At 34.7% G+C, this 27,670-nt stretch overlaps 1 protein-coding gene across 9 annotated transcripts in view; it reads right to left on the bottom strand.

The window, feature by feature from the left end:
* Window positions 1-7,809: 7,809 nt before the first annotated feature.
* The window catches only part of FAM126B (family with sequence similarity 126 member B), a 35,225-nt gene continuing 15,364 nt past the window's right edge, over window positions 7,810-27,670 (bottom strand). For 8 of the 9 annotated variants that reach the window (XM_045575634.1, XM_036421006.2, XM_045575635.1 and 5 more), the window contains 8 exons: window positions 25,775-25,855; window positions 23,766-23,881; window positions 20,841-20,936; window positions 16,696-16,812; window positions 15,649-15,736; window positions 13,959-14,118; window positions 13,064-13,231; window positions 7,810-8,805 (listed from right to left, as the gene is read on the bottom strand). In XM_045575634.1, the coding sequence (XP_045431590.1) occupies window positions 8,204-8,805; window positions 13,064-13,231; window positions 13,959-14,118; window positions 15,649-15,736; window positions 16,696-16,812; window positions 20,841-20,936; window positions 23,766-23,881; window positions 25,775-25,855 (1,428 nt within the window). In that variant the 3' untranslated portion in view covers window positions 7,810-8,203. The remainder of the gene's footprint in view (window positions 8,806-13,063; window positions 13,232-13,958; window positions 14,119-15,648; window positions 15,737-16,695; window positions 16,813-20,840; window positions 20,937-23,765; window positions 23,882-25,774; window positions 25,856-27,670) is intronic. The other variant, XM_036421015.2, reaches the window with a different exon arrangement.

The raw sequence follows: 27,670 nt of genomic DNA, 5'->3' as shown, positions 1-27,670 counted from the left end.
ATATAATAAAAGCCTAATATGCTAAGTGTCCAGTCATCTGTTCAACCAATCGAAGTGCTAATGATATGCTAAGGCTGCTCAACTGCTCACTATAATGTGCACTGACCACCAGGGGGCAGACATTTCAACTGGTGGGTTAACTTGCTGCTAGGGTCCAGTCAATCGGGCCTGAGCGAGATGGGCCAGGGCCCTCCCGCGGTTCCTTCCCAGCTGGCCAACCTCCCACGTATCTCCCTGGCCCCAAATGTGCACCGGTGGGGTTCCTCAGCCTGGCCTGTGCCTTCTTGCAACCTGGGACCCCTCAGGGCATGACACGGTGCTGGTTTTAGCCCAATCCCGCAGGCCAGGCTGAGGGACCCCACTGGTGCATAAATTTGTGCACTAAATCTTTAGTACTAAAATAATGGCTCTTTATAAGGACCCACAAAAGAAAACTTTCTGACACTTCGCTACTAGAAACAGTTGTGCTTCACCTGAGAAACTGATTTGTTTTAAGGGTACTGAAAATCACATAATCAATCTTCTTTCTGCTCAGAAATAAACTTGCATCTCAACAATAACATACATGTGTTAATTTTACTTCTGCCTTCATGTTCATTCTTATTTTATGGTGCTCTATGTAGTTTTATATATTGCCTTAATTTCATAAACTGCCTTAATTTAATAGGGTTTCATATAAATAAAAGGTTCAAGCATACATTAATAAAATAATGTAATAAAAATGCAATGAAAGATCATTTTAAGGTATGAAATTTAGGTAAGATATAAAATTAACTCAGAGAAATCCAGTCAAAAGCCAAATAAAGCTGTATTTTTATATTGTACAAAAGAAAATTTACATTCTTAATGTAACTAGATACAACTAGGGAAAAATTACACATCTCTTAAGAAACACAATATTTAACATCTTACATATTTTTCTGCATTGCAGACTAATAATGAATTTTATACATCTTTATTTACAATACCTTAAAATATTTTTTTCATCTCTGGCAGATATATTTACAGGTCAACAGTGTCTACATTTCACATTTCAACAATCAACAATATTAACCGGTTCAGTAAGACAGGTAAGTTAATGGCTTACATGCACCAATAAATATGATCTTAAATGTGCAGGTTTTTTTCTTCAGCTCTGAAAAAAAAATGAAGGTTTTGCTAGTCCTAGGTTAAAAGAATATCAGTCAATAGAGATCATATTTTCTTCATTCATGCCTATCCTATTTAAATTTTCACCAGCACTATTTATTCTCTGGATACTTGGGAAGTTTATACCAAGCCATAGGTTGATGCTGGGTTAAAAAAAGAAAGGGGGAGTAGGGAGGAGAGCAGATATAAATGTACATTCCATAATCTTTTAAGAAGCACACATGTTAAAGTGGGATATTTTATTTTTACTTGTCCATTTTGACAGAGATCAGTCTACATAATGCTCAAGTAGGAAAAACTTCAGAAACTGTAGCTCAGGAGAGCCAATTATGGGGAAAATCATCTTTGCCATAAATACCTCTTCACTTAACCACTTAAATTGACTGTAAAGCCAGCCTAATTTTTAGAATAAAAAAGATTCACTGGAAAGCAGTTGATATACTTATTAAAAATATTTTAAAACACATGGAACATTGAGCATTACCTCTCAATTCAGTCTGTATGATAAAACACAAACCTATATTAATAATTGTTAGAAAGCCAATTTTCTTTCCCAGATAGCTGGGAAAGAGTAATACATTCATTACTTTTAACTACCACCTGGTATTAAAAGTTATAATACATAGAACCTGTTTGGAACATCAGTTAATATAAAATTACACTTCATATTTTCCACAAAAAGATCACTAATGGTTTAAGTAAATCTTTTAGATATTGATCTATACATTAAAAAAAGAGTATTTTAGCTTTTCATCACCCAATCATGTTTTTCTGCAGAGAAAATATACCCAGTGATCATGAACATAAATTATGTAAACATACCAATTTAGCCCATATCATACTTACTAAAAATAATTCCCATTGCCCATTTGAAAAGTGCATTTCCATTATTTTCCCCTCAATTTTATTTTTTAAGTCATAATATCATACAATATACTAGTTTTAAGAACTTGCCCCCTTTTTTATTCAATACTGATGAACATTAGGAAGTATAAAATAAAAAAAATGTTAAAAGATATTGCTGTAACTATATAACACAGGTAATACTAAAATGTATGTCTTACATTAATAATTTGCGTTGAGACATGAAAATGCGCCACAGGATTATTTGGACTTAACCTGTAACTGGTACTTCTGCTGCAAGTGTAAATGTTGACATTTTACTAACAATAAGAAAACCTCAAATAGAATCTTGTAGCTACTACTATATATCTATGTTTCAGATAAAAGAATAATTTAATATCTATTTCTCCCAGGGCTAGAAAGCAGTCCTTCACGTTAAAGTAGCCTCATTCCTTAACAGTTAGGTACTTCAACAATTATATTTGGCTGATATGTTTTCTTTGGTAAATTTTGTAACCAATGAAGACATAAAAAATTTAATCTCATATAATTAACACTAAGCTGTGGATACTTAAATACAACAAACCAGATTGATATCAATTATAAAGATGGGAATGGACTACCCAATTAAATTTATTTTGCTTTTAAAATAATGTTTAAATAATTAACTTACTTCCAGATACACAATTATTTTTAAAAGATTTATTTATACTTCAAGCCACAATTCTAATTATTTGGGTAAAATCTGTATTAAATGTAATACCAGACATCAGAATGTGCCTTAATTTGTAAACATTTTCTCAAAATTCAAAAGGAAAACATAGAACTTACATTTCTGTACTGTGCTGCCAGGTTATTTCACATTATTCCTAGCTTTCTGCGAACATCTGTGTCCTGAACCGTCTGCTCTTAGATATATAAATTTGTCATATGACCAATGGCTAAGACTACACAAATTCTGGAGATTGAAGTTAGCAAAATTGTGTTGTTTTATGATCAGATTTCGAAGAAATGTGCCTACAAGGCAGGGTAAGTTTTGGTGATGATTACTCCTTTAATTCTCATGGCTTAGGATCACCACACAAATTTCTGGCACCATCAAAAAGCTAGTGTAGTTTTAAGTACACGCTGGATAATTCAGGAACAGGATTTTCTAAGAATGTTCAGTGCCAATATGATATACCCATGAGGTATATAACACAGGTAACACTAAAATGTATGTCTCACATTAATAAACATAAACACCTTGGCAAAGGGAAAGTGGATCAACCTAGGAACTCATGGTTTTACTTGCCCTGTTTACATCCCATCTTCTTATAATCTGGCAAATATGCTAATATTTAGAGTTTCCGTTATTAATCTAGTTTTTTAAACAACTTATTTCTAAAAAGCACTTTAGAAAAATTAAATTATTACAAATAAGGGTTGCAACCAACTTGGTGGTTTAAAACATGACAATAATCATTCAACTTGAAAGATAAAAAGTACCATGTTCAGACTATTTAACATAGCCATAGTATAGAAAAGCTGCTCTAAAATTTTTATAGGTTTTCCAACTACTGGCATGACCTATTCAACATTTTTAAACTGAAAAATAAATACCTATGTGAAATACTGATTAAAAAAAAATAAAACAAAATTTACCTTGCAATCCAAAATCAGAAATGGAGGGATCTCCTTGCCAGTGTTTGTACAAATAGTGTGCTATCCCCTAAAGACACATACTAATTTTAATTTACAAATGAACATGCAGAGAATTAAATGAGACAACTGATTGTCAACAACTAAAGTACTCAAAAATGGAACAATAACACACCTCACAACGTGAGGTAGGAAATATACCCCACTTCATTAAAATATTCACAAATATAGTGCAAACTAACCAGTCTGAAAGAAGTTATTTTCAGTATTCTGGTGTCTAATAAATAATTATAATTCCTTTAAAGCTACTAAGTGGAATGTTGGAATATAAGTTGAAAATATTGAGCTTATATAGCTTAGACTATCACATTTAAAACACTGTACACTGGATATATTTTTAATAACATGATGGTCACCATTCCATTATATATAATAGAATACAAACCTTTTTTAGTCACATAAAGGAATGTTGCTTTTATCTATCTGCTCTAAGCACAAGGAAGGTTCAATCTCTGTTGACATTAGAAATTAACGGAATTGAATTTAATCTCTACTTTGCAATCCTCCATTGTGCAAAACAATTAACCTGCTACCCAGGTAACTGTGAAAGCTGACTGATTCAAAAATTACTTTAAAATAGCTAGAAACACTGATCGAAGCCATTTCATTGGGTTTATTTTTGCATTTAAATAAATCCCCAGCAATATAATCAACTATAAAATGGCAGCATATACTGTTATGTGGCAGAAAATAGTAAGGCATAAATTAGAATAAGAAAAATGTATCTATCTTTACACCTGTGGCATAAACACCTACATTTCCAACACTTTCCCATCTATATTTATTACTCTGTACTTTTCTGGATTTAATATTTTTCTTAATGTGCTGTATTCACCAACTACTAGTCCAAAACTGGACAGGAACTACAGAAATGGAGTGTGTTACATAACACGTTTACCATGGTATATATGAGTAAAGGGTGGCAGTAGGGCATTTGATGGGAGACAGTTTTTTTTATTCTGGCTCTGCTTCTTGGTTATGTGACCTTAATTATGTCACAATCTTTTGGGGCCGCAGTTTCTTGAGAATGGATGGGGAAGGGGAGTGTTGTTAGGAGACCAGCAAGATTATCTCTAGGGTCTCTGCTAGTATAAAATTCTGTAATAAATAGGCACAGAAGAGTACTAGGAGTAGGGGGTCAGGATTTCAAATTACAACCAACCCTCCAGCCAGCTTCTAAAATGTATATTTAAAAATCTTACTTCTGCCGAAACCGGTTTGGCTCAGTGGTAGAGCATCAGTCTGCGGACTGAAAGGTCCCAGGTTCGATTCCGGTCAAGAGCATGTACATTGGTTGCGGGCACATCCCTGGTAGGGGGTGTGCAAGAGGCAGCTGGTCGATGTTTCTCTCTCATCAACGTTTCTAGCTCTCTATCTCTCTCCCTTCCTCTCTGTAAAAAATCAATAAAATATATATTTTTTTAAAATCTTACTTCTGAGTTAGCTTTTCACTTTACATTTTAGTTTGCTTTCTAGTTAACATGATTTTAATTACTGTCATAGAGAAGAGTTCCCCAATCCTTCAGCGTTTTTTTAAAATTAAATTATTATCTTTGTATATATACCATTCCCCCCCCCCCCTTCAGAGTTTTCTTAATCCAGCCTGGTATAGATGACATCAAATTGTTTTATTATAGAAAACAAGTATTTCCTCCCTAACTAGCTGTTCCACAGATAAAAGGACTTTTCCTTTTAAATGAACATTAGGAAGCATAAAATAAAAGGATGTTAAAGGATATTGCTGGCATATATTTTATCAACTATTGTATGTCCGAGACATATTTTTAATTCAATCCAATAAATAATGTAGATGAATATGAAAAACCTCTTACAAAATTTGACTTATGGTTTGTTAAACTAACTCATTCCATTTAAACTATACCTTGCACAGAACATAAATCCTGAATGCAAAGTTTGAACTAAATGAAATGTTTTTTTCATTAGGGCCAAATCACATCACTTAAAGAAACTTAAATGTTATGGCTTATGCAACATTAAAGGGTTAGGTATACATACAAAATATATACATAGACATACACATAAATGAAATCCTCTAAGTTCAAAGTTTTCAAAACCAACTTTTCAGGTATAAGATTTTTAATAAACCAAAGGGAGATCTTATATTTATTTGAGGTTTTGCTGTAATTTGATATTATTTGGTATTTTTTGTGTGCTTTAAGTAAAATCATACTAGAGTTAGGTGCCAATAAATGTACAATTTGCTGCATTAAATACAGCCTCCTAAGTCAAGTGGATATTTCTGCCATAAAAGTAACTGACCTCCAGCAATGGCTAAGATCTCTCGCCCTGGTTAAGTATAATGCTCTTTTCCTTTTATACCTAAACTTTGCTTTCCTTACTATTGTATGTTACAAATCTTTACACTTCATTTATTTTGGCTAGTTTTTAATTCATTTATCTGACATCTCTTAGTTAAATTAGAAGGGATACCTAAAATATTGTCTTTGTGATATATACATATACACACCTTATATACACACATACGTACACACACACACACACACACACACAAATCAATACATCTCTATCAACTTTTAGCTTTATCCTGGACTTTGGCAATTTCGTAGATACTAGTTCAGATTCTAGTTTTCCATTTTAATATGTGATGAAAAATGTTACAGACCACCAAATTCAAATAAGCATCTAATTGTCTTTATATAGATTACAACAGAAAATCCATTTAAGAACAAACAAAACAAACAAACAAAAAACCTCTTATAATTAAAAAAAAAAAGGAGGGGAAGAATTATAGGTATGAAAAGAATAAGAGGCATTTTTCCAGTTATTTTATTTATCAAAATCTATTATAATTTTAATTGGTAGAGGTAAATTTTAAACTTCGTTAATTATGAGAATACTTGCTTTCTATAAATTCAGTATATTTTTTCTTTCACAAAAATAAAATTAAAATGTCTAAATATACAAAGCACTAATAGTTCTGATGTATTTTGTGGAAAGATAACACATAGCAGTTCAAGTCACAATATACTGATTTTCAAAAACCAACATATTCTCTTCTATTTAATTAAGCATTAGAGCCTGAGACCCAGAAGAGGTCATAATGAAATTTTAACCAACCAAATCAGATTTTTTAAACCAATAATGCGTTTTTGTAGCATATTTACCAAATGCTACTTTACATACATTCAACATTTAGCTTACTGGCATGATTTCAAAATTTCATAAAAATGAGAAACTTTTGCAGCTATATGATTAGAAGGTACACAAATTGCATTACATCAAACACAAAGGCAGTGTGGTCCTTGTAGGAGAAATCAAGTCAGTACCCCTTCGTAGAAATGTTCTATAAAAATGTGTCACATTGAAGTGTCAGTGTTTTCAGCCAATTATCTGTCCCTGATGTATTTCCTTGGAGTATATGATATATCAGGACTTCAGGTTTCTAAATCCAAAATATCTGACTGAATTTAGGTACATCTAGAAAGCAGCTGAAAGGGTTTCTCCAAGAGTCGGACATCACAGGAAGTACTTGAGAAATCCCTCTCTTTACCTGAAGATGTACTTGTTCTACTTCAGTCATCAGCTCACAAAGAAGAAAACCAATCGAAGCTTCCCCTCACACATAAAACCCCATAAAAGCTAAACAAAGACCATCCCTCCCTCCACAAAACCCCAGCACCAAAGTGTCAGTCATTCCTGGGAAAAAGAACATGCCCCTTGGATTCTCTGATTTGTTAGTTGTTCAAACCTGAAGGACAGAAATATCCTTATGTCCTTGTGGGGAGGAGGGAAGACATGTTAATAATGACTATTGAGCCATTGAGAAAGTGCATTATCAATTATTACACAATCAACTGCCCTCTAATGGAAGTGGTCACACTTGATTCAAATGCCTCAATAACTAAACATTCGTATTCTCGAGATAAAGGAGATGGGAGAAAAAGAGACACTCATTTTAATAAAAAAGTGCAGAGTCTACACTTTTCCCCATGCTTCTCAAGAAAATGATTGCACAGACTCAGAGAAGTCCAAAGTCATAGCAGAATCTCTGAGGCACTCCTGGTTAAGAGAGAGAAAAAAAATATGACCCAGTATTCATAGTTTATAGATTATGAGAACAAACCCGTTTTTTTGTGTGTGTGTTTTTAAAAGAAAGCCAAAGAGTCATTTCATAGGGATCATATACACCATTTCCTCTAGCATATCCTCAGTCTCACAGTGTTGAAATGGGACCGATCAGCCTACGACGGATTGCACATCACCCAAGGAGAAAGGAGGGCATGGAAAATGCAAACATTTTATACTGCTTCACAAACACATTCACAAGGAATAGGTGAAGAGAAGATATAGGAAGGAGAAAGAAAACATTATTGCTGTTTCCATACAAAATACAGTATGAACATACCTAAACTAAATCAACTCTGATTACGATGACCAATATTTTCACAACGTGGGACGAAGTTGCTTCTTGCACAATGAAATGTTCAGTTTAAAAGGTAAGCAGAAAGATGGAGAGAGGATGTCAAATCTACACCTGGGATATTAGCTGCATATTGAAACTTGGGGATCGAGACTGCTTGGTTAAGGGGGCGCCAGGGCTGAGCAGCTCTTTACCTTCTCCAGCTTGACCTAGCCGGTCTTCCTGCAGACTGATAGTCGAGTATCGATTAGCATTGCTAGTTGCTAAATTAGTAACTCCCTCAGCGCCAACCCCAAAGCTGGTACTTGCTTGACTCCCGTTTACATAGTCAAATGATTTACTTGAGGAAGCACTGGCTGTCCGGATTAGACTTATGCTATTGGTTTTTGGCACCACCTGGCCAGCAGGCAGACTCAGGTGTTTCTTCATCGGTGTCAGCTCAATCGAATCTGCACTAAGATCAGGAGGTTGCTGTACATACTGCCTGCGAACTACTGAATCTCGGGGGCTTTCACTGGATTTGATGGGAGAAGTGGTTTCTTTTTCCTTGACTGAACGCCCAGTTGCTACTTTCCTTAAGCTTCCCCTCTGAGAGGAGGAGGATGGTTTGGTCCCAACTGGCTGATTGCTGAGGGAAGCCCCTGATGAAAATCCTTCATCTGCATCATTTAGGTTTACCGACTCTTCTTCTCCGTTTACCCCCTCAGCGCCTAAAAAACAAATCAGAAAGACTCAGCAATAGCCAAATTAAATAAGAAGTAGCTATGAATAACAACTGGACTGACTTTATCTCTTGGGTAATGTTTGATACAGGTTGGCAATGGTTTTGTTATCAACACTTCCCCTAAATAATTTAAGGGAAGAAACCTTAATCTACACAGAATTCTAATGTTATTCAGTTTATTTAGCTTTAATAGTCCAACTTTTGTAAAATTATCCACAAATTAACTTAGTATACTATCAGAATTTAGGATTATAAAACAATTTTAGGTAAAATACAACATTTTGTTATCATAAGTCTTTATTATACATCCTTATCAACTTGAGGTGATCATATCTATTTAAATAAATAAAATTTTTCCTATCTTCCTTAACCCACCATAAATAGACCCCTTTCTAATTCTAGTCAACCAGAATAATGCCAAAAATATTTATCTGTAAAAAGCCAAACCCTTTTTAGCTACAATAAAAATGTATATTTCTTCAACAGTTCACTGCTTCTAAATTGCTTAGCCTTTATGATGGAAGTAGTAAATTTTCTAATTCTAAGAAAAACTTTACATTGCTCCAATTGTATTCCTTACGTATTTTGTCTTATGGACACATTTAATCACTGGTTTCCATATTATCTTGATCAATTAATGTGAAGAAAATACTTGATTATCAGAGGGCAAGCTAGGGAACCAGCAGGAATATTTTAAAAGGATTTTTATTTCCTATATTATGTATTTCTGTACAATTTTAAATTTTTAGTTTGAGACATATATGTTCGTAATCACAAAATACTATAATGCCCGATTGTGTTTCATGCAGAAACTGCGGTTAACAAAAGAATCCTTTTCTTTGGATTTTGTAAGAAGGGAAGAAACATATAAATTTAGCTTGGGGTTTCCAGAAAGCCCACTGTCTTACTAAAAGTATGAAAAACATTCTCTTAGAAAATAATACACTTGCTTCTTTAAAAATTGATAATGGCTTGCTACATCATTAAGTATGTTTACCAGATTTTGAGAACTTTAACCTGAATCTACATGCAGATAGCAACATTATCGTTAAGGTAAAATGTTAGGAAGGAAATCTAGACCAATATTACTTTGTGATAGGGTTACCTAAGTAAACTATATATGAAGCATTTAAACACAATCTTTATTTAACATAGCACCTGAAAAAATATTTTCTTAGTTATATTTTCTCATAGGGATTAGTTATTTCCTTCCTTCAAAAGAAGAATGAAATAAGCTTTCCTTAAAGCATAAAGCACCTTGTTGTTTTTATCCAGCAGTTTAATAATCTTTAATCATCATGCAAAGCCATATGAAAATGCAGCTGACACCACTTCTCTCAACCCCTTGTTCAAAAGAATAGAATATAATGTAGTACCTCAAATAAAAAACTTTAAATTATATGCCCATGATATCATCTTAGCAATTTCCTTCAGTTAGTATAAACAATTCCAAAATGCCCAAGAAGGATTACTGGTTTAGAATTGATATCAGTAATATAAAACAGGAATGAACAGAAATGTATTATTGGAGATATATATATACACACATACACATATATATATATATAAAACTAGGAAAGGAGATTGAGAGACTTAGTTCTAGCTTCTGAATCTTGCCACATGCAGATCTGGTGCCCAAGCAATATGGCCATAAAAGAGATGAAGATAATGTAAAAGCCACCATGCAAGAGAACCTACTGATGTTTTATATACTAAAAATACTGTTTCAGTATAGTGGAACAATGACTATGCTTTAATCACAGGCATCCTCAATTTAGTAATAATTTTAAATCCAGCTTTAAAAATCACAAAACATTACCTGACAATCAGAATAAAGGTAAGTAATGGGCTCACAGTCTCAATTTCAACATACAATAAATACAGTTTTAATTGTAAAACTATTTAAAACCACATACCAAAAAGAAGTTGTTTTTTTGTTTTTGTTTTTTAAAGGTCAATTACCAATGTTTATCCAAAAGCTCCAGCAGACTTCAGGATTACCAGAATTTTACATAGGTTCTGGTAATTTCCTTCCTTCAGTTTTAAAAAAATCTGGAACAAAAGGTTAACTGTGTGGTGCTCTCCCTCTCCTGGGCTCGCCTGCATCTTTCCATTCCCTCTTCTTTGTCCCCAGTCCCATTACCTTTACCCTTCTCTCTCCTAAGCTCCTAGGGCCTTTTCTTCCACCTTTGTAGCTTATTTCCTGAGCCCATTTCTTCTACTGCTCATTTCTTCCACCTCTGTGATTCTCTAAATAATGTTACTTACATATATAAAGTAACTATGCCTTAGAACATATTTCCTTTCTAATATTCTCCCTGGGTGATAACAAAACTATTGATGATCCAAAGAAGAAACAAGCAAAAAAGAATTTTTTAACCAAAAAGGATTTTTAACAAACTTTTCCATTATGTCTGCCTTTCCTTATAAATTTAGCTTCTACTAATACTGATTTAAAACTACAATTTAATCTAGATTAAAAGACAAAATAACTTTTGAGAAATTTCAAACACACTGAAATTTCAGACTCAATGAGAATGGCTATACTCCAGCCTCACAAACTGAAATTTTCTACTAGTGATACTATTTTTGGTTCCTTTTTCGAAGTGTCTGATCAATTAGAAAAAATGTTTCAACCTTATCCCACACTTTCTAGAATATTATCAAGTGTTCACATAGTCCAACTACATTTAGCACAAATACTCCAACCCTCTAACAATGGTAGGAGCTGCACACCAAGTGGCTCCTTTAGTCATCTAAAATGTTAAGAAACACCTGACACCTATATAATGTTAATAACCAATGTCATCCCAATAAACTCAATTAAAAAAGGAAAACAAAAAGGAATGTTAAGAAATAGGATGTTGTCCCAGTTAAATCAACTTTGGATTCAACATCTATTCACATATTTATTATTATGCCTTTATTCAAGGATAAAAGACTCAGAAAAAAGGAAAAGGGAAGGCTGCATTTCTCACAGGATCTCTGTAAAACAGCACCAATTCTTTAGGTCCCTAGATCATGCACATGCAACACCAGTCAAGAAAGTAAGGTTAATCTGGGCAAATGGACAGAGGGTAGATTTAAATTCTTACTGAGCATGCTCAAATTTTTAATGCACCAAAGAGCAAGAGACTTCCTTAAGGTGGAAATAACTGCTTCATGTATGTTTGGTCTTTAAAATAAGTAAAAATATGTAACCTATTTTAAAACTACTTGCTACATTTCATAAATTAAATCAATGTAAAGGCACCACAGTAGCAATTCATTAAATAATGAAAAAATGATTAGGCTAACAGTTCCCTCACTCACAAAGCCAACTCCTATGGCATCACAGGAAAGCAGCAAATAAACACTTTCCTCTCAGGGGAAAGTGTTCTTTCCCAGGTGGTGGTGGTGGTGGTGGTGGTGGTGGTGGTGGTGGTGGTGGTGCTGGGGCAATGGGGATTTTTGGAAGATGGGGGATGATTCTCATTTTGAGATACCTACATTGTAGAAACAACATCTACAGGATACCTGACCTCTAAATAATACATTTTAACTCTATTTTAGCGGTACATAAGATAATCATTATTTACAACAAATGATAAAATGTAGCATGCACCAGGGAAGGACATTAATAGAGGAAAGATGTCAGTAGTTCACTGGTTAGACCCAGGCAACTTGACCTGAAGATTATAAAAAGCCAATCAATACCAGTTTACTCTATTAAAGATCTAAAAAATTTGTATTAATTGGCTACCCTGGGATTAGAGATAAAATTGCCGGCTCCACTTTAGTCCAATTTCTTAAAGATAATATATTAATGTTTTAAAATTCTCCACACATATTCTTTAAAAAATAAATTATTATATGAATTAAATAAACTCACATTGACTAATAAGGTTCATGTCCATTGTGTGCATTTTCCCTCTCCTAATGTTAGAATAAACATGCTCAGTAATGAGAAATTCCAAGCATTTGCAGACCTTTGAAAATAGGTCTCTGCCTTGTTAGTAGCCATGCCAAGCTGTTCTTGGATTACACAGGGATGCAGATTCCAGGCCAGCACAAATGGTAACTAAAGATTATACTTGACCTAAAACTAGGCATATAGGGGTTTTGTTTTGCAAGGAGGAGCTAATATACTCTAAGGTAGTGGAAACACATACTAGAATGGAAAAATGTTCTGCTTGGGGTTAGAGAGCCAGGATCCTTCTCCAGAAACTGCCTCACTGACTTCTGTCTCCTCATCTCTGTCCTACCCTCTGTTGTGGCAGCTGCTGAGTTGGGCTCCGGTGAGCCGTGCTCAGGGGTCCTGCGTACCAGCACCTCCCCCTCTTGCACACGTTTGATCCCTACGTCAGTGGAGCCGTGTTGGATCGGGGAGCCAGGAATACTCGAGTCAGCCTCGTTTGAGAAGTCAAAGCCATCTGGGATTCAACATATAACATTTTAGTGCTTTTTGTGCTCCTCTATTCTTTCTGAGCATTTTGACCCAGGCAGATAAGAGAATGTATAAATGGATATGATATAAACACAAACACTATTTATATAGTTACATGTGTGTGCACAGCATACACACACATAAGGCAGCAGATGAACAATGTGAGGTTTGCAAATGAATAGGATAGAAAAATAGGAATCATTAAAATGGCAGTTTATTTCTCTTAGACAAGACATCTTGACTATTCAAGTATCATATGACTATAAAATACTGCTGTATTCAGCACTTATTAAAAAGGAAAAGCAGTTAAAAGTCTAAAAAACAATAATCATTCCTTTTATGGATAGCTTGCATTACACCATTAGTTTGGCCAGTTATAATTTCCTCCCACAATGCTCATACATGCACCTTCCCCCCCCAATTTGGTAAGAAGCTTAAAGAAACTATTTCCTATTGTTATTACTAGTTCAAAAAAAGATAAAAATTAACTTGATCTTATTTTCTTTTTCAACATTCATAAGGAATTCTAAACAACATCTATTTTATTAAAATAAATACATTTAAGTATGTAAACCATTTTAGTACTACTTTTAGAAACTAAACCATTTTACTTTAATTATAGAGTACTATAATATCATGTGCTAATATAGTCTATTGAAACAGTGATAGATTTAACTGAATCCATGAGTGAGCTATAGGGATTTTGTCCTCACCTTCTCTCCTCCATCTATGGCGACGAATGGAAGCTGTGGTAATTGCAGTCCGAGAAATCCTCGGCACTGTTGGAGTGACTTCCACTTTAAGTACTTTCTGGCCTTCTTGTGAAGAATCAGGAGCATCGAATGGTAATGAATTTTTCATTGCATTAGCAACCTAAAATGATAATGTAAGTCTAGACATATTTACAACCTATATACAATTTATACTTAGTCTACACTTACTCATTTCCATAATTTCTGAATATGTATTTAAAATGCATACTATAAAATAAAGGAAAATTGTTTAGTATTTAAATCCTGACATAAGAAAAATTAGAGTAAGTTTCTGATCTTTGAAGTAGTAAATAACATGCAAAATTAATCTCTGATTAAAATAATTAGCCTTTTCTCCACTCCTCTGTTTCATAAGAAATTTTCCCAACATGTTTGATATTTTGCCCCAACATTTTTTTTAATGTATTTTATTGATTTTTTACAGAGCAGAAGGGAGGGATATAGAGTGTTAGAAACATTGATGAGAGAAAAACATCTATCAGCTGCTTCTTGCACACCCCCTACTAGGGATGTACTTGCAACCAAGGTACATGCCCTTGATCGGAATCCAACCTGAGACTTTTCAATCTACAGGCTGACACTATCCACTGAACCAAACTGTTTTTGGCTGTCCCAACGCTTTCTGCCCTCCATAGAGGAGAGTAAAATATATGGCTCAAGAGTAATTGCCATTGATGGATGTTTCTTTTAGAGAGCCAGGATTCTTCTCCTGCAACAGCCTCACTGACTTCTTTTGATTTATATTGACTTTTTTTTTTTTTTGGGGGGGGGGGGTCTGTTTTCATTAATTTTTAGAGAGAGAGACTGGGAATCAAACCTGAAACCTTTTGGTGTACGGGACGATGCTCCAAACAACTGAGCCACCCAGCCAGGGTGAATGTTTACATTTGTCTTTAGGTTAATCATTTACCTTTTGGAGATATATTTATTTCGTGGCAAAGTATAAAATCTTTTCACATAAACAAAATATTAAATGGCTTTCTTGTTCTGCTTGTTGAAAATACTTCCTTTTCACTTTGTGCAAAGCATATTAATTTTGTTTTTCAGATACTTATAGTTTAGCAATTTTGTTTTTTAAAATATGTTTTTTCAGAAAGAAGGGAGAGGAAGAGATAGAAACATCAATGATGAGAGAAAATCATTGATTGGCTATCTCCTGCACTCTCCCATTACTGGGGATTGAGCCTGACCAGGAATCAAACCAGGACCTTCTGTTCATGGGTTGATGCTCAACCACTAAGCCACACCAGCTGGAAGACACTGATGGTTTAGAATTTAGATGTTTAGGTGGTCAAAAAAATCATCAACTATTTTTTAGTGATTTGTCATATCATTTAAGTTTAGAAAGTCCTTCCTGCAGAAATTTGAGTATTTATAATCTTTCCCTCTCTCTTTTCTTAAAGGGCTTCAAAATATTTCAATTCTTTAAACTTTATTTGAATTGTATTTTGATACAAGGTAGGAGAAGAAGGTCTAAACAAATTTTGTTTTCTTTCCAAGTTAACCATCTGCTATTATGGAATAAATCCTTTTCCTCAATGATTTGGAATGCATCAGATTTTGCATACTAATTTCTTATATCCTCGACAAGTACAGGTATGTTTAATAAAAAGTAAATATTTTCACTTACCAATAATGGTTGAGAAAAGAGTTCTAGCTGAGCTCTATAAATAATGTCATCAAGAACTTCCTGGCCAAGGTCCCACTGTCCATTATACCTAAGGAGAAGCAGATAGTTTACTATCTTTAGCAAATATCTTTAATATTCAACCACAACCTTTTTATTGTTCCAAGTCCTACTATTTTGATTCTTCAACAAGATTTTCACATCAATTTTTTCATTGTTCCATTTCTAAACGATCCCACTTTTGGTTACAAGAACAAAATAAAGATTTCAGATATTAAAGTTTAGAATTGTTTATAGATGTCTCTTCACATAAATTGTTTTTTATCATGTATTGATATTTAGGTTAACCTATTTAATGCATTCATGAAAGCCTGTGTTATAAACTATATGAAGAAACAGTTTTCCATTATGTTCATAGCAGTGTTATTTATAATAGAAATCTAGAAACTCATTGCTAATACTGATGAGGTAAAAGGATTGTACTGCCTATAGTTTCTTCTAGGAGTTTTATGGTTTTAGGAAACATATTCAACTCTTTAATCCATTTTAAGTTGACATTTGTGTAAGGCATAAGAAAGTGGTTCAGTTTCATCCTTTCGCATCTGGCTGTTCAGTTTTCCCAGCACCATTTACTGAAGAGACTATTCTTTCCCTATTATCTAATTGAACATTGGTAATAGTATAAGTCTTAAAAGTTCTCATCTAAAGAAGAAAATTTGTAACTATGTATGGTAATGAATGTTAAGTAAACGTACTGTGGTAGTCATTTCATAATATAAAATGTCTAATTATTATACTGTAGACCTAAAACTAAAACCTTATTTGTGAATTATATATCAATAAAAATTGAATTCAATAATTATATTGTTTTCAAGTTTAAAATGTAAATTAATTTTAAAAAGTACTAAGAAGAGTTCATATTAAAAAAACAAGATAATTGGTCCATCATGAAACAAAAGATTTAGTGTTGTGGATAAAGAAAAAAAAAAGAGAAAATTTCATTTCCCAAACATTGGGAAAAATTCACCCAATTTCAGACCATCTACTTACATGGCATAATAAACGCCGGTGAGAAGTTGCACCATAAATTCGGGATCCAATACTATTCGACCACAGAGTTCTTTCCAGTGTTTTTCATGTTGCCGTGGAAACCCACTCACACAAACCCTAAAAAATACAGTATTTATCAAGAGTGGTTTCTGGTTTCATTGAATCAAATATTTTGCTTTTACAAATTCATTTATTCAGTTATTTGTTGCTCAAACACTTATTAAATACAGTCACTACTTACCAGTCACTGTCCTGAGCATACGTATATAGTTGTGAACAGGTAAAAATAAAAATAAAACCTGTGCCATCATAAAACATACAACCTAGTGGACTATATTGATAAAAAGCAACTTTACTCAAATAGCCAGGTCTTTCAAATTCATCCTTCTCTCTCTTTACAAAATAAATGCATAACTTTCTCATATTCCAAATTTTATCAGGATGAATTAGTGAGAGATACAGAAATCTCAAAGCAAATAAGGGACATTTCAAACCACTGATGTCTGCAAGACCATTTTTAATCAAAATATCATAAACGATCCTCTACCTTCCATCTCCTTTGAAGATGCTTCCAGAAAATGATGCTTAATAATTGTAAAAAATTATAATGTACCGCCCTAACAGGTTTGGCTCTGTGGATAGAGAATCGGCCTGTGGACTGAAAGGTCCCAGGTTTGATTCCAGTCAAGGGCATGTACCCAGTGGGAGGCGTGCAGGAGGCAGTTGATCGATGTTTCTCTCTCATCAATGTTTCTAACTCTCTATCCCTCTCCCTTCCTCTCTGTAAAAAAAAAATCAAAAAAATATATATACATTTTAGAAAAATTAAAAAAATGTAATGTACCTATTTTCTTTTAATGAATTAATTTATTGAATAACTATCATGGTGAATTAAGAGAAATATTTTCATTTTTAGTATATCACAGTATCAGGAAATTTTTTCAAATTTTAGTTTACATATACATATTTTTGTAGCAGAGACATATAATTAGGTGATCAATAATACACTTTAAAATATAAAATAGCATTATATTAGTAAAAAGTATATGGGTAAAATATAATGAAATTCAATTTTACAAAGAAAAATGAAAAATACAGGTTGGGGCAAAAGTAGGTTTACAGTTGCTTCTATGGAAAATAATAATCTTATCTAATAAAGAGGAAATATGTTAATTGATTCTCATACCGTTGCAAAGATGATGGCACCCACAGCCAATGAGGGAATATGCTAATTTACTGCCATACCCTCAAACATGGCAGAGTTCACAGCCACAAGATGGCGCCACCCAGTCCCCTCAGCCCCACCAGGGCACCTGCCTCCAGAGTCCCCCAGTCCCCTCAGCCCCCCAGCTGCCCAGAGCCAGTCCAATGCACAGGCAAGCTTCAGATGGCAGCTACCCAGCCACCCAGGACTGGCCTGAGGCACAGGTAAGCCTCGGATAGCAGCTGCCCAGTCGCTCAGAGACACCCGAGGCTCTGGTAACCAGGGCTGCCCAAGGCTTACACTGCCGGCAGTGGCAGCCGCAGAGGTGTGATGGGGCATTGAACTTCCCCTGATCATGAGGTCACCTCCTGCCCCTGAGGGCTCCTGGATTATGAGAAGGGACAGGCCGGGCTAAGGGACCCCCCCCCCCGCCCCCTCCAGTGCATGAATTTTCATGTTAATAAATAATAGTACAAGAATAAACTATATTTCACAAACTCACAACTGTAAACTACTTTTGCCTCACCCTGCATAATGTCAAACTATTAAAGAAAAGCTTGTTCATTTATTCCTCAAATGGGTGATGGTGGGTATCAGATCACTGCATTATTTACATTATATATATTTAAAACACTGACTAGCCTATGAACCATAGATTTTCAGTTTTAAAAGATGGCTTAGCCCTGGCCATTTGGCTCAGTGGATAGAACGTTGGCCTGTGGACTCAAGGGACTAGGTTCAATTCCAGTCAAGGACATGTACCTTGGTTTGTGGGCACATACCCAGTAGGGAGTGAGCAAGAGGCAGCTGATCAATGTTTCTCTCTCATCGATGTTTCTAACTCTTTCTCCCTCTCCCTTCCTCTCTGTAAAAAATCAATAATATATATATATATATTTTTTTTAAAAAGATGGCTCAGTAGTTGAGCATCAACCTACGAACCAGAGATCATCGTTCAATCCAGGTCAGGCGCATGCCTGAATTGTGGACTCAATCCCTAGTAGGCAACTTGCAGGAGGCAGCCAATCAATAATTCTCATCATTGATGTTTCTATCTCTCTCTCCCTTTTTCTTCCTCTTGAAATCAATAAAAATATATTTTTTAAAAATTGATCCAACATTTATTTGTCTTATTATGTCAATATGGGTGAGACCTGTGATCTGTTACTAAAAATAATATCATTTGCTATTATTTAAGATAGAATGAAAAATTATAAATATTAACTTTAAAAAAAACAAAAGTCATTTATAAGTAAACTAGAGGCTCAGTGCATGAAATTCATATACGGGTAGGGTCCTTAGTGACTGCTGGCTGCCAGCTGTGGTCTCCCTTCTCCCCAGATCGCCCCCTGGTGGTCATTGCACATCTAACTCCCAGCCAAACTCCTGCCCATGGGGACAATTTGCATATTAGCCTTTTATTATATAGTACATATAGGATTTTTATCTGTAGATAGGCAATAAGTGTTTAAACAGTGTATTCTCTTGACAACAGTATCTAGGTTAGAGACAAGAACTTTGTTAGTCATTAATTATGTTATTACAGGTAAATGAAAATAACAAACTTATTTTAAGATCATCTATTAAATCAGACTTACAACTAATCTAGATTGGTCTCCCTCTTTTTGAGTGTGGGTGAGACCTGTGATCTGTTTCTAATCAACAGAAAGTGGCAAAGGTAATGGGATTTCCATGATTGTGTTGTTTAGAATGTAGTGCAGGTCTCCTTTCACTCTTCTCCTTTGAAGAAGTAAGCTGTCATGTTAAAGGCAGACTATGTTGAGAGGCCCACAGGGCAAGGAACTAAGACTGGTCCTTGGCAAGGAACTAACAAGAAACTGAAGCCCTCAGTCCTACAACTACAGACACTAAATTCTGCCAACAAAAGTATATAACTCCTCATCCGAGCTTCAGATAAGACTGCAAATCCAGACAACATCTTAACTGCAGCTTAGTAAGACCCTAAGCAAAGGACCCAGCTATGTCATGCCTAGACTCCTGACACACTGAAACTACACAATAAACGTGTGCTGTTTTCAGTGCTAAGTTTGTGGTAATTTGTTATTAGGCAACAGAAAACTAATATAGCATTTAACCCCTTTGGGAGACTCAGTTTCCTCAAGTAAAAATCAGTTGAGCCATGGCTGGGTATCTCAGATGGTTAGAATGTCGTCCCAATACACCAAGGTTGTAGGTTCAATCTCCGGTCAGATAACAGACAAGAAACAACTAATGAATGCATAAATAAGTAGAACAATAATTAGATCTTTCTCTCTTTCCCCTCCTCCCTCCCTCGACACCCCACTCTTTTTATAAAAATAAATAAATAAATAAATAAATAAATAAATAAATAAATAAGAAAAAAATCATTGAACAGGATGAACTCCTGGTTCCCTCTCTAGCTGAAATTCTGTGACTCTAAATGCCCTCCATCTCCAAACTGATTTATATTACTTAAATTTTCTTCCTATAGTAAATATTTAAATTTCAGCCCAGGTGTGTCCAAATTATTAGAAATTCTGATTTAGTAAAGATTAAAGAACACAAATATAAGTGAGGCACATAATTGATACTATTGCTAATTTTCTTATACAAAGCAGAGATAATTTGTGAAACATATAAAGAAAAGGGTTCACATTCCTTAAGACTTTCTTCACCTATGGGACTATTTATTCAAAGCTCTCAAAGTGATTAGGTCTACCAATAAACCACCCTAAAATTAAGACATCTTTGGTTTACTTGATGTTCGGATAAAAAATATTTTTTTGATGCTGAAATATTTCAAGAAGTCAAGATGCTTGAGAGATAAGGATTCCTACAAGAATATAAGTCCATGAGTTTTATTTACTGTTTATCTTAAGTTAAAATAGTACCTACCATAAAGAATATGCTCAGTAAATATTTGTCAAATATGAAGGTTAATAATAATTATTATTCTCACCTGGAGCCCATCCGACAAAGAGATTGATAAGATGAAGCAGGCATATACACAATAGCAGAATTATAACACAACATAAGAAAACTCAGGACTTCAAACCTACAAAAAAACAAAAAGGAGTGAAAGGATTATAAGCAATCACTTCTACTAGACCCTGTGGTAACGATTTCTTCATTAGATGGTTATAACAATGTCTTAACATTACTTGCGTGATTTCTCAATCAGATTACTATACTCTCTTCATCAATGTTCTCCATGTCCATTCTTAATATAGATGACTCCCCTATCTACATTAACCCACTGCTCCTACTGACTGTGTGATAAAACCCAAACTCATCATGGCACACAAGGTCCTTTAAAATCCACCCTCACCCGTCCTCTCTACCCTTACCCTACCTCCACTGCCTACCACATACACTACACTACAATCAATATTCTCACCACTCCCTGAATATGCCATAACCTTTCATATCAACTTGCTTTTATACATACTGATCTTTCTTACTAGAATATCCTTAGAAAACTCGTGCTAAAGATTCAAGTCCCAGCTCAAATTTTTACCTCAGACATAAAGCTGGTCTTAATTCTCCCAACTGAAGGAAACTGTTCCCTTATCTGTGTAGCTCTAATATAGCCTTTATCCCACTGAATCATCATTCTCCATCTTTTCTCTATTTTACCCATTTGGTAATAACTTTAGACCCTGATATATTCATCTCTACCTCTAGTATCCAACACATTGATATATAATAAATATTTATTAAAGGGATAAAGAATGCTTTCCTAATCTTTACAATGTCAAAGATAGTGGCTCCTAAACCTGGAGCAGATTATAGTTATTTAAGGACCTTTTGAAAAAATGTATTTCTTTTTTTTTTTTTTTAAAGGTGAAAGGTTTGGGCAACACTCTTTCTTTCTTTCTTTTAAAATATATTTTATTGAATTTTTACAGAGAAGAAGAGAGAGGGATAGAGAGTTAGAAACATTGATGCGAGAGAATCATCGACCAGCTGCCTCTTGCACACTCCCTACTGGGGATGTGTCCGCAACCAAGGTACATGCCCTTGACCAGAATCGAACCCGGGACCTTTGAGTCCGCAGGCCGACGCTCTATCCACTGAGCCAAACTGGTCTCGGCTGAAAAAATGTATTTCTGAATGTCAACCTAGATAGCCAACAAGTCTCTGGGGCTGGATCCAAAGGAATTTGTACTTCTAAAAAGCTTCCTATAGATGGTGAAATTCTTTGTACCATTTTACAACATTTTTTGTAAGTCTGAAATTATTTCAAAATGAAAAGCTAAAAATTGAGTTGTAAGTCTGACTCGGAAGCAGTCAAACGTTCAGATCTTTTCTTCTCTATGTTGATTAGTTTATTGAAGATTTCTTTTCTGAAATTTAAGACTGCTTTCCTCCAGAAAAAGGATATTTCTACCAAGGAACCACCAGGCACAACTGTGGTTTAGGGTGGGGATTGGAGGGGGAAGACACCATACTGAACACAGGAATATTAAGTGAAACAAACCTTACTGGAAATCAAGACTTCAAGCTCTTCTTCCCCACTTGACCACCAGAATGCTAGCAGCCAGCCCTCTATTTACAGATTAGATTTTTCTCTAGGGAACCTGATCCTAAGAAGAAAGATTTAAAGATATGAACTTAGAAAATTTCCCAACTGAATAGCTCAGTGAGAAGTTGTGAAGTTCATGGTCACAACTTGAAGTTTGTGGTTAAAGCTTCTCAATTTTTTATTCTCCTACTCTTAAATATATGAGAGAGAGAAGACATTTGAGGTATATCACTAACAAAAAATGAGACCAAAATAAAAAACAGAAAAGCACAATTTAAAAGAAACAGAAGCCGAAACCGGTTTGGCTCAGTGGATAGAGAGTCGGTCTGTGGACTGAAAGGTCCCAGGTTCGATTCCGGTCAAGGGCATGTACCTTGGTTGCGGGCATATCCCCAGTAGGGGGTGTGCAAGAGGCAGCTGATCGATGACTCTCTCTCATCGATGTTTCTAACACTCTATCTCTCTCCCTTCCTCTCTGTACAAAACCAATAAAATATATTTTAAAATAAATAAATAAAAATAAAAGCCGAAACCGGTTTGGCTCAGTGGATAGAGCGTCGGTCTGCGGACTGAAAGGTCCCAGGTTCAATTCCAGTCAAGGGCATGTACATTGGTTGCGGGCACATCCCTGATTGGGGGTGTGCAGGAGGCAGCTGGTCGATGTATCTATCTCATCGATGTTTCCAACTCTCTATCCCTCTCCCTTCCTCTCTGTGAAAAATCAATAAAATATTAAAAAAATAATAATAATAAAAATAAAAAATAAAAGAAAATAAAAAATAAAAGAAACAGAAAATACAAAAAGGGAAAAAAAAGCAACAACTCTGAATAAGGCAAATTATCATTAATATTCTCAAAAATATAAAAGATGTTTCAAAAAATCTCCAAACGCCTTAACCGTTTTGGCTCAGTGGATAGAGTGTCAGCCTGTGGACTGAAAGGTCCCAGGTTTGATTCCAGTCAAGGGCATGTACCTTGGTTGCGGGCACATCCCCAGTAGGGGGTGTGCAGGAGGCAGCTGATCAATGTTTCTCTCTCATCGATGTTTCTAAGTCTCTATCCCTCTCTCTCTTCCTCTCTATAAAAAAATATCAATAAAACATATATTTTTTTAAAATCTCCAAACACACCAATTAAACAAAATCAGTATTTTAAAGACCATTCAGAAAGCAAGAAAAACTTTTAGATATACAAAATATAACTGCAAAAATTAAAAACTAAAAAAAAAAAAAAAAAAGACTGACAAATGAAGCTAAGGATATAAGTAAAAGAAAGAAAAGCAAAAGAAAAGAGATATGACCAACAAGAGAGAAAGACCACTCCAGGACAATTATTGCTGTCCACAGTTTTTACCATTACCGGTTTTGTGCAGTGAATGTTTCCCTCTGAGGATGAAGATCACTATAAACAACCCTGATGAGGTCATGCTGACACAATGCTCCTTCAGTCAAAGCCATGGATCCAATTGTTGAGGGCTAAAAATATAAAGAAAGTATGAGTGTGTTTCTAAAATGAAGTAAAAAATCTGTATCACATGAAGACATTTGTTTCAAAAAAGGACAGTTTCAAACCATTTCTTCTCTTTCAAAACCCATTCCATTTTTCAATGATATATATTCTATGGCTCTTTTTGAAAATTATATATATAAAAAAATAAAAAAAGTTGCTGAAAAGACTAAACATTATAAATATGTACATTTCAATTTATACTCTACAACATGAGCAGTTTTGGGGACTGTACATTCATACTGTGAATTTTTTCTATAACTTCAGGTAGGTAAGTATTCTCATTAATCCCATTCTACAATGGAGACAATAGGTATAGAGCACTATAATTATAAAACACAAATAATATTGAAGGCTATGATCAAATGTCTCTTTAGCCGAAACCAGATTGGCTCAGTGGATAGAGCGTCGTCAGCCTGCGGACTAAAAGGTCCCAGATTCAATTCGGGTCAAGGGCATGTACCTTAGTTGTGGGCACATCCCCAGTAGGGGGTGTGCAAGAGACAGCTGATAAATGATTCTCTCTCATCGGTGTTTCTCTCTATCCATCTCTCTTCCTCTTTGTAAAAAAATCAATAAAATGTATAAAAAAATGTCTCTTTAATAGTGAGATAATTGACTTCATGTTTCTATAGTTAGAACCATCCATTCATAAATGGTTCACTATCCTCCATTTCATAATGATTCACAGAACTTAATTAAAATTAAGTTACTCAGAAATATTCTATGCTCAAATGAGTCCTGGGCTAAATAGCAGGCATTCTATTTCCAACACAAAACAAAGTCCCAGAGGATATCATTAAGTGGGGGGAAAAAGAGCTATGAGACAACAGGATACTGAGTGTTGATTAAAAAAAAAAAATGGAATATAATTTTTAGACTACTGGTAAAGCTTCTTTAAATGTTTTCCTCATGACTTTATGCACTAAAAGCCACCTGAGGTCAGAAACTTGATTCAGAACACATATCCTTAAAGGGAGGAGGCAGAAGGAATTCAGCTCAATAAAAGCATTGTTCTCACATTGTCCAACCAAATAAATATATGTAAAAATCAGAAGTGGAATGTTAGTGAACAGCTGGAATGCATCAACTAGAATTTTTTGAATGGAAATATAATCATTACAGCAGTAAGATTCTTTTAAGTAGCCATTTTCCTAAAAAATAATACTCCCCCCAAAATAAATAAATAAAAACAAAACCCAATCAAATATAGATGATTTCTAATTACTATTGAAGATTTTAAAAATTTAAAGACTAAGGTATATCAACTTTAATTGAAAAATAAAAATGATTTAAAGAATATTTTTTAAAACTCATAAAACACTAATAAAAAAGATTAAAAATGATACTGGTGAAGAATACTGGTGAAAAAAGAAAGAAACAAGAACTAGAGGAAAATTACCCATTAATTACTTTCTGCCTCTCTTGACAACAGCTCAACTTTATATCACTAACTAGAGGCCTGGTTTCATGCACCCATGGGGTCCTTCACCTGGCCTGCGGGGATCGAGCCGAAACCAGCTCTCCGAAATCCCCCAAGGGGTCCTGGATTGCGAGAAGGCAGTTCTCGGGTGATGCACCCTGCAATCGGGCTCCCTCCTCTCTGCACCCAAGAACCACCGCTGCCAACTCACCACAGCTTGGCAGCTCCTACATTGAGCATCTGCCCCTTGGGGGTCAGTGTGCATCACTGCTACCAGTCAGACAGTCTCTTAGCCTTTAAATGTATAGATAACAAACATCTACTTTTAATAAGTAAATCAATAAAGATGTGTTAGGAATATTTACCTCTGGTAAGAAGCTGACTTTTTATCTTTATTCAGTATACTTTTAAATAATCATACCTTTCCAATCTTACTTACCTCATGGTATATTGAAGGCTTAGATAAAGAAGGGATAGTAAAAGACAGAACTTTATTGTTTCCATCTTTATCAGCAATTTCCTAGTTAAAAAACAAACAAAAATAATGAAATAATCCAAGGATTACTAGAAATAATAATTACTTTCTTAATTTACCAAACATATCATTGGTAACTGAGGAAGATGTTTAGAAATAGTAATATAAATTAAAAAATTGCCCGGCTGGCATGGCTTAGTGGTTGAGTGGCCATCTATGAACCAAGAGGTCATGGTTTGATTCCTGGTCAGGGCACATGCCCAGGTTGCGGGCTCGATCCCAGTAGGGGGTGTGCAGGAAGCAGCCATTAATGATTCTCTCTCATCACTGATGTTTCTCTCTCTTTCCCTCTCCCTTCCTCTCTGAAATCAATAAAAATAAAAACAAAAATAATAAAAAATGAAATAAATTACTACCCTAATTTATTTTTGCTAAATTAGCAAATTTGTACACTTTGGTGGTTGAATTATCCTTTGAGAGATTTTAGTGCAATACTAAGTAAATCAAATACAACATAACAGCAAAGACATGAAGGAAGCAGGCACACAAATCAATTTTCATGTTCAATTTACGCACAGGGCAGGGAGATTACAAGTGGTTAGATCTTTAAGTAGAAACATTAAATGTTTGAGTCAAACAAATTAAATTCAAGGCTCCGTACTTATTAAAATAAGAAAAACACACTACTTTAATATAGAATGAATCTTGACTAAAAGAAACTCATACAATTCTTCAGCAATAAGCTAATGACTTCAAATAAGCTACATATTAATGTAATTATTAGTCCAAGTAATTAAAAATAAGTTCATATTTAGATCATTTTTACAGAACTGTAAGAAAATTCTTGTGAATTTTTAAAGCATTTTATCTTTCAATGAAAAGGACAATGTATCCATCATTTTTACATCCAATGTTCTGCAGGTATCAATCAAAATCTGCCTACAGATGCCAGGGGTGAAATGCCCCTCCTGCATCACTCCCTTTCCCTACTGCCTCATTTGTCTGTTTCTTTTACACTTCACATTAGTATACGTAACAGGCATAATCATAGAGAAGACTGACCTTATTAGACCTGGGAAGGTGGTCAAATATGTTCTCCCATACAGTGGGTTCCCTTTTCATTTTAATGAGTTCTTTTGCTGTACAGGAGCTTTTTATTTGATGTAGTCCTATTTGCTTATTTTCTTAGTTTCCTTTGTCCTAGGAGATGTATTGGCAAAAATTCCAATACTGCCTATTTTCTCCTAAGATTTTTATGGTTTTGTGCCTTACATTTAAGTCTTTTATCCATTTTGAGTTTATTCTTGTGTATGGTCTAAGTTGGTGGTCTAGTTTTACCTTTTTGCATGTCTCTCCAGTTCTACCAACACCATTTCTTGAAGACTGTCTTTACTCCTCTGTATGATCTTGCCTCCTTGGCCAAATATTGACCATAATGGTATGGGTCAATTTCTGGGGTCTCTGTTACGATCCATTGGTCTATATGCCTAGTCTTCTGCTAATACCAGGTTGATTTGCTGATAATGACTTAGTAACATAGTTTGATATCCAACTTTGTTCTTCTTTCTCAAGATTATGCAGCTATTTGGGTTCTTTTATGGTTCCATATAAATTTTTGGAGTATTTTTTTCCCCTAGTTATGTGAAGTATGCCATTGGTATTTAATAGGGATTGTGATGAATTTATAGATTTGGGTAGTATAGACATTTTAATAATATTAATTCTTCCAATCCAAGAACATGGTATACATTTCCATTAGTTTGTATCTTCCTCTATTTCTTTTTCAATGTCCTATAGTTTTCCTAATCTAGGTCTTTTACCTCCTTGGTTAAGTTTATTCCTAGGTATCTTTTTGTTGTT

The sequence above is a fragment of the Pipistrellus kuhlii genome, unplaced genomic scaffold (genome assembly GCF_014108245.1).
Source record: "Pipistrellus kuhlii isolate mPipKuh1 unplaced genomic scaffold, mPipKuh1.p scaffold_m20_p_7, whole genome shotgun sequence".
Taxonomy (NCBI): domain Eukaryota; kingdom Metazoa; phylum Chordata; class Mammalia; order Chiroptera; family Vespertilionidae; genus Pipistrellus; species Pipistrellus kuhlii.
Note: the sequence above shows the minus strand (reverse complement) of the source record. Positions and strands in the feature narration are given on the sequence as shown.